The sequence below is a fragment of the Fusarium falciforme genome, chromosome 2, assembly GCF_026873545.1.
Source record: "Fusarium falciforme chromosome 2, complete sequence".
Taxonomy (NCBI): Eukaryota; Fungi; Ascomycota; class Sordariomycetes; order Hypocreales; family Nectriaceae; genus Fusarium; species Fusarium falciforme.
The window spans coordinates 1,448,364-1,462,745 of NC_070545.1; the positions used below are offsets into that span (position 1 = coordinate 1,448,364).

Below are 14,382 nucleotides of genomic sequence, written 5' to 3' on the forward strand. Positions count from 1 at the left end.
TGGAACCACAAGGCTGTTCCAAGTCTCTCTGCCAATATTCCCGGCCAGGGACTAGCTCCGGGGGTTGTGCGCCCAGCTGCCGATCCAAGTACCAGGTACCTTGCAAATTGATTTGGTTCCATCCATGGACTCATCGTTGCATCTCGCCTGGGTGATGGTCGTCTCAACTCGCTCGATCTCTCTGCCCAGTGGGCCATTGTTCACTTAATGACCCTTGCTTCTATTTCAGTCAAGCTTTTTTTTTTATTCTGGATCTGTGCCCAACATTTCTTTTTACAAATGTTGGTGCCCCAAAGATGACCCAATATGGCTATCGTAATCTAGAGTTACCGAGCCCAAGGCACGAGATTCAGGAACCAAGCGATCCGATCCACACAAGATCCATGAGCTCAGTGGATAAAGCCACAATTGAGGTCACTATTATACAGTATGTGATATGAACGTGGCTTCATCGTCATCCGGATACGAGAGCCTCTGCATGCCACGCGTATAGTGGACCAAGGGCACGTAATAAGACCAAAGTTTCCAATTATCGGATTCACATGAACTCATCGATCGGCCGTAATCATGTGATATGACTTGATACTCATCGACCGAGTCCGCATGTTGAATTCAATGGCGCCAATGAGTCTGCCCTCCCTTGTGATGTCAATAGAACTCTCGGTGCTAGAGTCCGAATGTTCTTTGACGACAATAATCTCGGAATAACACCGATATGTAATAACTCCAATCTATTGAGAACTTATGATCAATGCAATCGTACAATTCATTTGTAGTTGGTGACCTCTCCCTATTCATAATATATTGTACAGGTTCGATATCTGACCGGAGGTCATTTATACACACCACATGCCTGTGGCTCTCATCGTTCCTTCAACCCAACGAGTCCTTTCTCAAGGCACGACATTAATGCCTATAGACTTTGCCTGGAAGATGATTGACCTGCAAAGTCCCTCCAGGGACAAACCAGAGAGTCGTAGCTCAGTCTGCTTGATCTTGGCAATCTCGTAAACGTGCTTCAGGCTGATGCTGCCGACCGTTTCGTGGCCAGGGTTGCTGGCACCCTTTCGGCTTCCCTTCTTGACGGGTGCATCGGCGGCGTTGAGGAGCAGCCACGATGTGTGCGGTGTTCGGACGTCGAAGGTGAATGATCGGTCGGGGCGGACGACGACTCGGCAGGGCATTGGTGTACCGGTAGTGATGTGCGCAGTTCGGGCGTTGAACTCCTGTATCACAGTGAGAAATTGTCCCTCAGCCTCATGTAATCAATGGCCTCCTGCGCCTCTTTGTGTGTTCCTGACCTTGCAAAAGTCCATTGACTTGACACCCTTGGAACCCAGCGCAGGACCGACGGGAGGACTAGGACTGGCCTGTCCGGCCCCCACGATCAGCTTGACAATCTGATCAACACCTCCGGCGGCTCGACCCTTGGACATGATGGCTGCTGTGTTGAATTCGGCGGGATCTTGCGACTCGGCGTTTCGACGTTGATGGTGTTTTGTGAGCTGGAGAATTTCGAGAGTCGCCGGCTCAGCTAGCGTCCTGATTGGCTCACGGCAGGGGTCTTCCCATCCCCCACATGGAGCCAAGTGGCCCCACTTGTCTCTGCGTCTCTTGCATCTGGGCAGCTCCAGAAAAAAAAACTTGGGAATCGCATCTTGGGAAACTCACCCATCTTTTCTTCAACCTCATCCTCGCAATTACACGGCCAACATGCCCTCTACTCACAAGAAGGAGAAGCCGTGGGATACGGACGACATTGACAAGTGGAAGGTCGATGTCTTCACCCCAAAGGACAATGTCGGAGGCACTTTTGCTGAAGAGTCTTCGTTCGCGACTCTCTTCCCCAAATACCGAGAAGTCTACCTGAAGGAGGCCTGGCCTCTCGTCACCAAGGCGCTCGAAAAGACTGGCATCGCCTGCACCCTGGATCTGGTCGAGGGTTCCATGACCGTCAAGACTACTCGAAAAACATTTGATCCCGCCGCCATCCTCAACGCACGCGACCTCATCAAGCTCCTTGCTCGAAGTGTCCCCGCGCCACAAGCCATCAAGATCCTCGACGATGGCGTCGCCTGCGATATCATCAAGATCCGCAGCCTCGTCCGGAATAAGGAGAGATTTGTCAAGCGGCGACAAAGAATACTCGGACCCAACGGTTCGACCCTCAAGGCCCTCGAGCTGCTCACGGAGACGTACATTCTGGTCCACGGTAACACGGTGTCTGCCATGGGCCCCTATAAGGGCTTGAAGGAGATGCGGAGAGTGGTAGAGGACTGCATGGCCAACATCCACCCGATCTACCACATCAAGGAGCTCATGATCAAGCGCGAGCTCGCAAAGGATCCTGAGCTGGCCAACGAGAGCTGGGACCGCTTCCTCCCCAACTTCAAGAAGAAGACGCTCAGCCGACGACGCGTGCCTCTCAAGGTCACCGACAAGTCCAAGAAGGTCTACACGCCGTTCCCCCCCGCCCCCGAGAAGAGCAAGGTCGACATGCAGATCGAGTCGGGCGAGTACTTCCTGGGCAAGCAGGGCAAGGAGCGCGCCGCGCAGGAGGAGCGCAAGGAGAAGCAGAAGCAGCGAAAGGAGGACAAGGTCAAGGAGCGCGAGGCCGAGTTTGTCCCGCCGGAAGAGGGAGGCCGACCCAAGAAGAAGCGCAAGAAGTCGGACGAGTAAACAGGGGCACTTGGTTCTGCATGCTACGTGGGCGAGCAACTGGTGTGAGTTGCTGGCCCATCACCCAGGGGCTCTCGAGGTGTATGATACCCTGGAAATGACTCGGCGTTTTTTTATGTCTCTAGGTAGTTAAGGATTCATAGTTGGGGAAAATGTGTATTCAACTTCTTGTCGTCATCTTTGTTCGATCATTGGTCCCTTATAGCTTGGAGGGTGACTCGCTCCCAGAATCCCATTCAATCACCAACTTGCCAAACTGCTTGCCTTGGTCCATATCCACAAACAGTCCTTCGATATCGTCGAGGTTATCCAGCCCCTTAACTATCCGACTGACGACGGGCCGGATCTTCTTCTCTTTCACAAAGGCCATCATCTCACGGAACTCCTTTCGGGAACCCATCGTCGATCCCTTGAGCTCAATGTTCAGCAGCACTGCCGACATGAGCCAGTCCATCTTGGGCGATACGGTCATGCCGTATTGGACAATGACTCCGCCGGCCTTGAGCAGTCGCACCGTCTTTGCCACGATATCACCGCCCGCCCCGTCGATGACAGCATCCAAGTATGGCCTGTCAGCCGGGAGGAGTGCCCTGAGCTCCTTGTCCCACCCCTCGTGCTTATAGTTGACACCGCCCCGTGCTCCCATCTCCTTGGCCTTTGCAAGCTTATCTTCACTACCTGAGGTAACGAAGACGTTGCAGCCAAAGGCCGCGGCAAATTGAAGGACCACCAAGGCGACACCGCCGCCAATTCCAGTGAGAAGAATGTTTGCGCCGGGGAATGCGGCGTTGCTCTTTGTGACGAAGGCCCTCCACCCCGTGAGTCCGACAACCGGCAGAGAGGCGCCCTCGGCGGGTGTGAGATGTTCAGGTGCAGGCACGACTTCATTCTCTGGCACAGCGATATAGTCCTGTGCAGTACCGACGTCGGTGATTCTAGATCCACCGGTTACGGCGAACTTGCGACTGTCCTCGGGGCCAGCAGGGTCAGAGTCCCAGCCGCGCATGGGTGTGAGGATGACGGGCTTGTTGAGCAGCTCCTTGCGAGTGACATTGGATCCAAGGGCCACAACAGTTCCATAGCCATCGGCCAGGAGTGGGTTGGTGAAGGAGATGGCAGGATAGAGATGACGTCGTATAAAGAGGTCCCGATGGTTGAGAGCTGCGGCTGATAGGCGAACTAGGACCTCATTTGCGCCCGGTGTTGGCTTAGGGACTTGCACAACTTGGATACTAAGGGTCAGGGTCAGCAAATGGATGATTGATAACTTGATCAATTGATCGCTTACGGATAGTAGACCTTCCCAGGCTTGGCGCCTTCGATATGCTGTAGGGTGAGAGCTCGAGGCATTGTGATGTCACGATGTTGTGGCCTGTATCTGGAATTGGATATAGAGGGTGGTAGTAAGTTAAAGCAGTGTATTAAGATGATGTGATTCAGCTCAAATAGATAGGCAGGTATATAGATATAGATATATCGTTGGTGTGCATAGTCTTTACTAATCCAGCCAGCTCGGTGAGGAGGAGACATGTTCAGCAGCCGACCAAGCGGCCCCGCTACCGCGCCGCGGACCGAACCTCGGCAGTGTCTTACATCAAAGCCGGACGAACTCCCCAGATGATGCAACTGTTTGACAACTAGTGATGATCCAGCAAAAACAGTCGTAGTGAAGCTACTTCGTATTATTAATACATTAAGGCCTTTCCCTTCGTCCTTGCTGAGTATTCACATTAGAGTATTTCTACACTCTAACCTAGACTATGACGAGTGATCGCATTCGCAGTCAGTCAACTTTCACTTTGTTATGTCTGGATAATTAGCAGAGCGAGGGTATACCTACTTAGTGCTCAGTAGATAATCCAGCATAATCCAGCATATCCTTGTGGCGACTTGCTCACACAATTACCCTGTCCGTGAACGGTGTTCAATCAAACTTATAAAAAGATAGCTACCCTGTAAGAGACGTCTGGCTTCAAGGGCCAAGGTGAGGAACCCAAGAAACGAACAAAAGGTCAAGGAGGGAAAGGATTCATCTATATGAGGATGTTGATCTCAATATAAGGAAAAGAATCGAGAACTATTCGACCATGATTGGAAAGAAAAGGTCAGTGCTTGAGAACCAAGTTGTTTGTAATCAATTGTCGCCGCTGGGATGGTCCCCGAGCTGTCACTTTCAGATCCCCGAGCCAAGATCTGTTCCCCGAACTCGGTGGCTGAAGCTGTCAGCACCTTAATGAGACCAATTCACCACTGTACTTGCTTATTCCACTGGATGCAAGTCCCCGTTGACTTACACATCAAACTACAAGAATATAGCTGACCAGTACACACTGGGTGACGAGAATATGCATCTTGCTGTGAACCCGCATTCAATGGGTCCGTCCCCAGATGGCATCACTTTCCCCAATTCTGACGCTACCGACTTAGCAATCGGGACGTCGGCCATGGGCGGGCACCTGGACTAATTCTTGACCTCAGGCCCTTGGCCTTTACTTCGGCGACTTGAATCTTGGACATGAAATTTCGCCTTTTTCTTATGAAAGCTTGATTTGTGAGCATTACGACTAGGTCTTTTCTCTGAGCAGCGTTTCCCCTGTTCAAGTTGCCTTATTTAAGGTTCGCTGCCGACGCTCCGAAGACCGGCATACACTTCAACACCATCCTCACTGGTGATCCACCAACTGCATATTCCACCCCAAAGACTCGAATATTTTCATCATGGCCTCGCTGATCTCGGGTGCTGTTTTCGGCGCTGCTACTGTAGTTGCCGGTGTCTACTCCCCATCGGTCATCATCAACCAGTTCAAGTTTGAAGAATGGCATATGCTGCAGACCTTTCTCGGCGCAGCGGCGACCAGCGCGTGAGTGTCTCTCCCTCCAACATATCTCGCATTTTCTGACCTCGATATATAGCGTTGTCTATAAAATTCTTGAAGGCACCGGCTATGTAAATCTTAAGCCTCGCAGCTCTTCACCCATCGGCCTCTTCGGTCAATATGATGGCAACGTCCTCGGCGGTTTTCTTCTCGGTGCCGGCATGGCTCTCTCGGGCTCATGCCCTGGAACTGTACTCGCTCAGGTCGGAACTGGACTTCAGACTGGTTTCTACGCCCTGGGTGGAGCAGTGCTTGGCGGTATCGTATGGACAGGATTCCTCTCAAAGGCCGTCAAGGCGCAAAAGGAGAGGACGGGAGTGAAGCCCGAGACTGTCACCCTCAACGAAAAGCTCGGCGTATCCAAGGTTGCGACTGTCATCCTCTTCGAGACTCTCTGCCTGTCTGCTATTGCTGCTTCGGTTGTCTACACCACTGGCTCGGATTGGACCCTCTTCTCCGCCGGTAGCGGTCTCTTCATCGGTTTCGCCCAGCTCTTCTCTATCCTCGTCCGCCGTTCCATGCTCGGCGTCTCTGGCTCCTACGAAGAAGTCGGAAACCACTTCTGGTGGCTCCTCAAGGGTGCTGACTCTGCTTCGTACCCCAGCAGCCGCCAGAACATACTGTTCGCGACCGGCGTGGCGGCGGGCGCCTGGGCAATCTCAAAGAACTTCCCCGAACTTCTCGCAGCGTCCATCGTCGAGACCGAGCCACTATTGGCTGCTGCTGGCGGCTTCGTGATGGTTGTTGGATCCAGACTTGCTGGAGGTTGTACCTCCGGGCATGGAATCAGTGGTCTGTCACTCCTGTCGACGTCGAGCCTTGTTACCATTGGTACTACTTTTGCTGCTGCAGGCTTGATTGCGCCTCTAGTTCACTAGATGGATGCTCGCATGAAATCTATTTATCCTTAGGGCTTCAAAACAAGTGTTATTTGGTATATTTATAACTGGATAGATAAGGGTAGTTCCTGGTGTCTCTTGGATTTGGACGAAACTGAGATTGTTGTGAATAGAACATATGGTAGACTGTTATCATAAACTTGATCCAACCACTCAGAGTTTTCATGTATTAAGCCACCGGTCCTTGGTCAGCCGCGTTTCCACATCCCTTTCTCGCAGTGACCTCGATCTCAATCTTCATTTCCCCCTTCATCAGCGCGGACTGCACCATAGTCGCCGCAGGACGAACATGGCCGAACCACTTCTGCAGCACCGGCCAAGTCTTTGGGAAGTCATCACGATCGGGCAGAATGTATCGAACGCGGACGACGTCTTCAACAGATGCACCGGCGTCCTTGAGGGCCGCGGCGATGTTGGTCAGTGTCTGGTCCGCCTGCTCGGCCACGTCGGGGGAGATGTCGCCGGTGTTGTAGTTGTAGCTGTGACACATGTTAGGCCCAATGTAGCAAGTTGTAGAGTCACAGAGGGGAAACTTACCCAGTTGTCCCGCTCACGAATACCCAGTCCCCGGTGACGACGGCTCGTGAATAGCCAATCTGCGCTTCAAACGCGGAGCCGGAGCTGATGTTTTGACGAGATGTCATGATTGCTTTTGCTTGTGAAGAGAAGAGTAATTAGAGGTGATATAGAAACAAGGAGAGGAAGAAAATGAGACCAAGCTCGAGAGGATTAAATATCAAAGAGCGCCCTGGCCATGTTGTTCTACTATTGTGACTCACTTGTACTATGCCTATCTACTCATGGCTTCGTCGGGCTGTCAAGGTGGGGTCATTCGGCCGTGATATTACCCCGGATTTGGCTCGGCCTGTTCCTCATATGTCGGGACTCAGGGAACATATGTTTTTCAAGGTCGTAAAACGATGATGAAGCAAGGTGCAAGGGATGAATGAATGGCACAGATAACAAATGTGGTTGGCTTCGTGACCTTGCAACAATCGTCGAGGCATTCTTACTGCCATGTTACTCACCACATACAAAGAGACTTTATGCCTTCAAGAATTTTTTTCACTTGAGCATATTCTTCAAGTTGAATGTGAATAGCTTCAAATCGCGCCCTGTGTAGGAGCAGGTTGCGTCTCGTTACAACAACGTAAATTCGTACAGATGATTGGGATATGGAGAGGGTTCAACAGCAGCTCCAACGCCACTTTGGCGCAATAATGTACATATCTTACACCATCCTTGGATGTCTGACTGGGCTGACTTAGCTTGTCAGCTCCTTGACCAGCTTAGCCAGCTCCTTTCTGTCAACATCCTTGCCCTCGAGAGCACCCGATAGCCGCTTCATGACGTCGCCCATGATAGCCTTGGCCTGAACGCCAGCAGCCTTGGAAGCCTCGACGGCGTCCTGAACCAGGGCCTTGAGCTCGGCCTCACCCAGAGTCTGCACGCCACTGTTGGAGATGTACTCGTCCAGAACCTTGATTTGCTCCTCCTCCTTCTGGACCAGGTCTTCGCGGCCGGCAGCCTTAGCCTCGGCAACGGCGTCAAAGGCTCCTTTCTGGATCTTGCGGATCAAGGCCACGAGTTGCACATCCGTCTTAATGGGGGTCGATGTCTTGGAGGCGTTGAGGTTGGCCGACATGATTGACCGAAGAACGGCTAGGCGGGGGGCATCCTTGGCGCGCATCGCCGTCTTGAGTTCAGACTTGAGCTTAGACAGCAGCGGAGGAGGGGCATCGCCAGCGGGTGTCGAGTAGAAGCGGCAGAGGGAGGCAGATGAGAGTCGGTTGGCGGGTTGTCGGTAGGCCGAGCAAGGCTGAGACGCCCGTAGCGCTCGGAGGAGGTGCATGGAGGGCTTGCAGGACATTGTGATCGATGATGCCGTAGATGAAGGATGGAGGTGTTGGGTCAAGGAAGCCAATTCTGGTCCAAGAAGCGCGGTTGGCGATGGGATGAGAGTGTATGCACCGTGACGATCGAATCTTGAAGTGATGAAAGCTCAAGCTGGATAAGTTTGGAGCTCAAAATTTCCCAAGTGCATCTGCGGCGTCAATTGGCGGCTGTGATTTGTCTGCCGGGCCCTAGCGGTGTGCAACGGCCTGTAGGGCGGCGTGGGAGTGGACGTGGGCGGGCTTGTAGGGGCGGCCCAGGCCAGTGCACTGGGCTACTGGGCGATTACGGGGGAGACGGTTTCGGAAATATTCGAGATAATCAATACAGGGGGTGTTTGATGGTTCATTGGCTCATTCCACGAGCCTGGATTCTGGTGTGCTTTGTCCTCCGCATATCTCGCGTACTCGTCATAACCATTTCGGGTTCCCAGGAGCAAATGTCCAGCAAACATCCGTCCTTGCCGTTGTTGATGTTGACTGTCGAGACCTTCCAGCACGCTAAATCACCTGATCTTTGGTGCACCCAGCCTCCCATGCGTTGACAAGGGTCGGGGATGATTCCGTTGATATTGCATCCCACTAGGGTTCCGCGCTAGCTTCACCAGAGGGGGACAGATCAAGGGGAGGCTCGAGGCCATCAGCGACAGATGACGCAGCTGGACTCGGTGACAGCTGCACTTGTCAACGGCCCTGACGGTCCTGACAGGTTCCACCGCCTTTGAGCTCGCTAGAATAGCACTATTGGGCATCCAGGCCTTGGCCAGAGCCCGGCAGTTGACTGCCATGGATGATCTCCTCGGAAACCCAGTCCCTTACCAGGCAACGTAGGTGGAGATGGGGAGATGAACATCGATAGATCCCTCGTGGAAAGGACCTGACCGACCAGGGATTGTAAAAAAAAGAGACGAGATCGTGATCATCTATCGTGCCCGTTCCGTTCGGGAGAGGTGGGTTCTCGTGCGTGTGGTGGATAAGAAGGGGAACGGCCCGGCCATGGATCGCTCACTACCTTGCTTGCCCATCTTGCTCCCACGCTCTTGGTCCATTCATGAGTCGTCCCTCTGCGGCTCGACCTCCATCCGTGGTGGACACGGGGACGGGGACGGGGACGGGGACGGGCACTTCCCTGGGTAGGTGTGGTCCCTCGAGTCGCAGCGGGCAGGCCAAGTCTCCAGCTGTTCCCTCACCGGGTCCCAGCCAGCCGGTACCGAGCCTCCATGGGGCCAGCCGTTGCGAGTCACTCCCTGGAAGCAATAAGAAGGGACGAGCAGCCACTTTGTAGAGCCGTATATGGATCTTCCTGTTTACCTGGATCTTTAAGTCCGAGCCCCTGCAGCAACCCAAGGAGCCTGTTCCCCTTCTCCCGTGACTAGGTTCTTTCCTCCACTCGCATGGCATCTCAGAGGTTGGGCCTTCCTACCTCATAGGTTGGGTTGCCTCCTCTGACTTGGTGTGTTCTCATCGTGCCTTCCTGCACTAGGTATTCGTTTGACGGCGCGCCACATCCGCCTGCCTCCCCAGCCATACAAACCTTCTTTCAACGACCCATCAAGGCGCATCGAGACGCATTTACAGCCTCTCGCCCCCTTCTCCTGGTCATCGTCATCTATTTCCATCCGTCCCCTCAAGTCAATGAAAGGCGCTTGTCCCTTTCCCGGCGCTTGCATGCAGTCCCCTGCGCACCGCCGTCGCCCCACGGCCTTTCCAGCCTCTGTTGGGCTTCGTATCGCCTATCCTCGACGTGGTTTCCTACCAATACATACATATCTGGTGTTCAATGATCAGCATCGCACTTCAATCAAGCAGCCAAGACACATCCGACTTACATGGGGAAGTAAGCCTATCAGCCGTAGTCACGTCTACCATGTTAGACCTCTGACTTTCGACCAAGTTTCAGGTTTGAAAAATCAGGGGGTGTTCACCTTGAATGCCGGGTTACCGGCCTCGCTCCTTGCTTGGGCAACCAGGAGCTGAAAATCGTTAAACGACATCCTACCGAGAGCTTAGCAAACACGCGGTACCCCGGAGTTCAACTGACACCGACGCACCCTAGGAACTGTGTGAAGGGGTAGAGTGCCAGCGAGTATAGGAGCTGGTTCACGTTTTCGTTGTTCGCCCATCCGATCTCATACTCTCGAGCATCTGCAGTGCTATGATCAGCATCATCCCAACAACAAAGTTATCACCTGCGCCCTACCGTTTGACCAAGCACACATCGGCAAGGTCAACAACCTCGATTCGACTTCGGTAAACCCCGCACTTCTCATCCAGGTTGCCATCTGCAATGGTGCCCGAGGGTCTTTGTACGGCTGTTGGCTCTGCAGATACCGCCTCGACCACCGTGATAGAGCGTGGTCTGGATGCAATGGTTATTACTGGTCGACAACCCCTTGTTTGAGGATTGGAAGGCTTGCCTCGAGTTAATGTCCCGTTGTCCGACTGCGCGTTGAAGTATATCTCGACCATCTGACACCAGCCGCCCGGCCTCAGTACCCGAAATATATCTCGAATATAGCTTCGCCATCGATTCGCGTGTATTCCGCCTGCCACCATCTGACTGTGGACAACATCAAAGTGGTTGGATTGGAATGTGAACCTATGCCGGGTCATGACTTAGCGCTTTGCTCTTGGTTCGTTCTTGGACAACCTACCTTCCGTTGAGGTCATCAACCTGGAGCTCCATGTTGTCGGGTGGATTCTCAGGGATCATATGCGGGCTTATGTCGATTCCGAGGACCTGTCGATGACGATCAGTCGCCTATTACCATCTCTGAACATGGTCGTAAGGAACGAAAGGACTCCTTCGGCATCGGCGACTCAGCAGTCCCCAGCCCCTGGTTGCAAGTCTCTCTCGGACAGAGCTCTGCTCGGATGTTCTTAGACAAGTGTTACGGGGGCTGGGTGTTGGGCAAAACGGTCGATCTCGCTGAGTCGTACCCAGAGTGGTGTGCCAAGTCCTCTTCGATTAAGACGCCTCGCAGGGACCGCGTGTAACGAGAAGCAAAGAGCGTCGGACCGGGGAAAAACGACTTACCTCAGCATCAGGATACTGCGAAGCAACCTCCATAGCCCAGTCCCCAGGGCCACAACCGCAGTCAAGAATCCTTCTCGGAGACCTGATGGGCGGGAATATTAGACGGTTGTCGAAGAGTCTGTTGAGCACCCCGTGCATCAGCTCGAGGCGTGAAATTTCGTCCTAAACCGGTGTGACATGCTCCGTTAACGATTTAGTTATCTTGACTACTGGAAATTGTCCTACCTCGTCGATCGGTGCAAAATAGACTCCGTTTGTCAGGGCGTAATGTTGATAACTGCGGCCATAGTGTTCAATGGTCTCGGTAAACGTCTCGTCAAGGGGCACGGTTCCGTCTCTTTTGAAAGGGGGGGGAGGGGCTTAGCGAGTTCTTCACACCCAGAGATCTTGGTTGTCTTACTCGGCTTCCATGGTTCAGGATTGTTTTCCAAACTGCGTCGCCTTTGGAAAGCTCACGAGTGGTTTTGGTGTTTGTCTGCGAGAGACGATAAAGGTAAGTCGATTTAACTTCCTTCTAAGGGGAATTTGGGCCACTATCAAGTGTTAGGAAATCATGTGGTACCCTGAGCGTGGCCCGAGTCCACACGTCAAGAGCCACCCTGGTGCCGGGATGCAGTCTCCAAAGACATATCGGGGCTTATGGAGGCTCTTGCATACAACGGCCTTGCGTAGCACTTACGGGCACCGCGAGGCTTTCTGGGACAATGCGGAGATGACTTGGCCAACAGCCGAGCAGATTGGTCGAGAAAGTGTTGTTTCCCAAGGTTCTACTGCCGATCTTGACCTCTGAGAGCTCTATTGCTTGAGTCCACCTCAGCATCAGGGATTACCCGCAGACCTACGGCTGTGGGCTATTTCTATATGTGCAATGACCCGAGGCCAATAACCTGGAGCTGGAATCGGAGTCAAGAGCAAGACGGCTTGCTACCTGGGATCAAAGTTGATGTCCCTTGAACTGTTGCGAGGGATGGGCCAACAGGCTCAATCCGATGCCCAACCGACCCCAAAGAGCAGTAGGCAACAACGCTCTAATCAGGTATGATCGATCTCCTGGTGCGAAGGAGCCGGGATGAGATGAAAATGGACGAAACTGGCCGGGATACTTCTAGGATTGCCTCATCGTCGACTTCTCTATGGCTCCATGCTTGGACGACGACACTGGTTCCACTCTTAGTGGAGGGGTTGGTGTGCCGCATGTTCAGACATGATTGCGGTCGAATACAGATGCAGCATTTCCAGGGTCTCATTCCCTTCAAGCTCCATTGGAGCCACACAAAATGCCCATTCCTGGGCAGAAGCCCTCCCACCATCTCAGATCCATACATTTGTTTTTCGGGAATCCTGCGGAACCTGCGGATGGCTTGGAGCTACGAGCTACCCATAGAGAGGGGGGATGCGAACTGTTTCACGTCGATGGCGAGGCTGTCTCTCCCCCACGCCAGCGGCTGTGTGTGCTACCAGACGCCGCCCCCCAAAGATGGCACTTTACGAGGGAGGTGTGGTTCACGCCTTGTGTTATGACGTTCTGCAGCGGGTGAGGGAAGATCTCCTGTGGTCACTTGAGTGACCACTTGGGGGCATAGCCCAATGGCAGACCATGTCAATACCGAGGACATGGACTTGGGACCTCAGGACAGAGGCGGGCTGAATCCGCCGCGCCGCCATCTTCGGAGCTTTGCTATACTGGGTGACTGGCTATACTGGCTAAATTGGAAAGCGGTTTAACCAGCATGGATCAAGCACGGGCACGGGGATAGCCCTGCTTACTTACCCCATGGTTTCTTCCAGAGGCAATCTCAGGATGTGAGGGACCGCGGTGGAAGCGACAGAGGAGGACGGCATGTCCAGAAACGAGGCACGATGATGGATGGAGGCCATCGCCTGGCCTCAGGGGCACCGTGACCGATCCACCTTGGGAGTCTTGGGGGCCTCTCAAAGTCCAGCAAGGGAAATTCCAGGACCACGGGCACGAAGCTTCATCTCTTCACCGCCTCCTGTGTCCACAGCTAGGCCGACTACGGGCCCTCAACCAGCAGGCAGGTCAATATGCACCATCTGGAGACAGGAGAATTCTAGTGGTAGGAAGGGAAGAGGAAGGAGGCCTCATGGCCACATTGGCGTTGGCAATGGGCCGCTAAGTTGCATCGGGCTGCGGGCTCTCGCGGCTGGTGTGCAGGTTCTTTTTGTGCCCCCCATCGGCTCGCCCTTACTTGTGGCCAACATCATACGACGTGTCGATTCCCTGACCGACATCAGCGGCTTGGAAACTGTACAAAGGCATCCATCGATGGAACAAACAAGACGGACTCGCGCCGCTCTAGCTGCTTGTGCTTGTCGACGGGCCGCTGCAGGTCGCAGGACGGCAGAAGTGGTGGGACATGGGCAAGCCAGAGCTCCTCTCCGAGTTCGCGGCCATGCCTCTAACCGCTCTGACACTGTTTCAAGGACCCTGGAAAGGCAACTCTGGAACCGGGAGTCTGGTGCAGTCGAGGGTTAGCGGTACTGGTGGGTTCCTTTGGAAGGCCATTCCTTACCCCTACTCCCGCATCCCCACACAAGGGGTTCCCGACAAGCTCAACCTCATCTGGGCATGACCGGCCTGCTGGAGCTGCCCACGGCAGAGAAGGACCGAGGCATGATGGAGCCGGGCCAGGCAGTGCCTTGTCACGGACTGTGCGTATCTGCCGAGGACAAAAGGCCCTCGAGTCCCAGGATGGGAAAGAAGACATGGAAGAGTGAGTCTTGAATACAACTCGACAGCAGCGAGACAAGACAAGACGAAACAACCACGGCGCTGGGCCATCCATGATCACACCAGCGCGGGCAGCTAGAGCGAAACAAGACTCGCATGCGATCAGCAAACGATTACGAGATAATATTGCATTAGATGGCACGGCGGACTCCCGCAACGTTGCGGACGTTATCACGCCCAGAGGCGTCCCATCACTCCGGTACCCACACCCAATCTTGTACGGCCGCTACGGCCCGCCAACATGGAG

General features: G+C 53.7%; 6 protein-coding genes and 1 pseudogene across 7 annotated transcripts, besides 1 other annotated feature; 2 read left to right on the top strand and 5 right to left on the bottom strand.

Moving 5' to 3' along the window:
* Positions 1–893: 893 nt before the first annotated feature.
* On the bottom strand, positions 894–1,866 carry NCS54_00241700 (Hypothetical protein; the record flags this gene model as incomplete). The annotated part of the gene is made up of 3 exons (XM_053148016.1): positions 1,672–1,866; positions 1,302–1,613; positions 894–1,226 (listed from the first exon to the last, which is right to left on the bottom strand). Exons 1-3 carry the CDS (start codon positions 1,690–1,692, stop codon positions 894–896), a joined length of 666 nt encoding a protein of 221 aa, XP_053003991.1. The 5' UTR covers positions 1,693–1,866.
* Positions 1,705–2,679, top strand: NCS54_00241800 (KRR1 small subunit processome component; the record flags this gene model as incomplete). The annotated part of the gene is made up of 1 exon (XM_053148017.1): positions 1,705–2,679. The coding sequence occupies exon 1, from the start codon at positions 1,714–1,716 to the stop codon at positions 2,677–2,679; it is 966 nt and encodes a 321-aa protein (XP_053003992.1). The 5' UTR covers positions 1,705–1,713.
* Positions 2,680–2,878: 199 nt separating this feature from the next.
* NCS54_00241900 (Hypothetical protein) lies at positions 2,879–4,029 on the bottom strand (the record flags this gene model as incomplete). Its single annotated transcript, XM_053148018.1, has 2 exons — positions 2,879–3,911; positions 3,968–4,029. 2 exons carry the CDS (start codon positions 4,027–4,029, stop codon positions 2,879–2,881), a joined length of 1,095 nt encoding a protein of 364 aa, XP_053003993.1.
* Positions 4,030–5,397: 1,368 nt separating this feature from the next.
* NCS54_00242000 (Sulf-transp domain-containing protein) lies at positions 5,398–6,433 on the top strand (the record flags this gene model as incomplete). Its single annotated transcript, XM_053148019.1, has 2 exons — positions 5,398–5,540; positions 5,593–6,433. The coding sequence occupies 2 exons, from the start codon at positions 5,398–5,400 to the stop codon at positions 6,431–6,433; spliced, it is 984 nt and encodes a 327-aa protein (XP_053003994.1).
* A 190-nt stretch (positions 6,434–6,623) lies between these two features.
* On the bottom strand, positions 6,624–7,098 carry NCS54_00242100 (Hypothetical protein; the record flags this gene model as incomplete). Its single annotated transcript, XM_053148020.1, has 2 exons — positions 6,624–6,933; positions 6,992–7,098. The coding sequence occupies 2 exons, from the start codon at positions 7,096–7,098 to the stop codon at positions 6,624–6,626; spliced, it is 417 nt and encodes a 138-aa protein (XP_053003995.1).
* Positions 7,099–7,718: 620 nt separating this feature from the next.
* On the bottom strand, positions 7,719–8,444 carry NCS54_00242200 (Altered inheritance of mitochondria protein 41; the record flags this gene model as incomplete). The annotated part of the gene is made up of 1 exon (XM_053148021.1): positions 7,719–8,444. Exon 1 carries the CDS (start codon positions 8,322–8,324, stop codon positions 7,719–7,721), a length of 606 nt encoding a protein of 201 aa, XP_053003996.1. The 5' UTR covers positions 8,325–8,444.
* A 1,812-nt stretch (positions 8,445–10,256) lies between these two features.
* Positions 10,257–11,740, bottom strand: NCS54_00242300 (annotated as a pseudogene). The gene is made up of 6 exons: positions 11,609–11,740; positions 11,384–11,545; positions 11,001–11,086; positions 10,547–10,705; positions 10,398–10,499; positions 10,257–10,341 (listed from the first exon to the last, which is right to left on the bottom strand).
* Positions 10,257–11,740: a sequence feature.
* Positions 11,741–14,382: the final 2,642 nt, after the last annotated feature.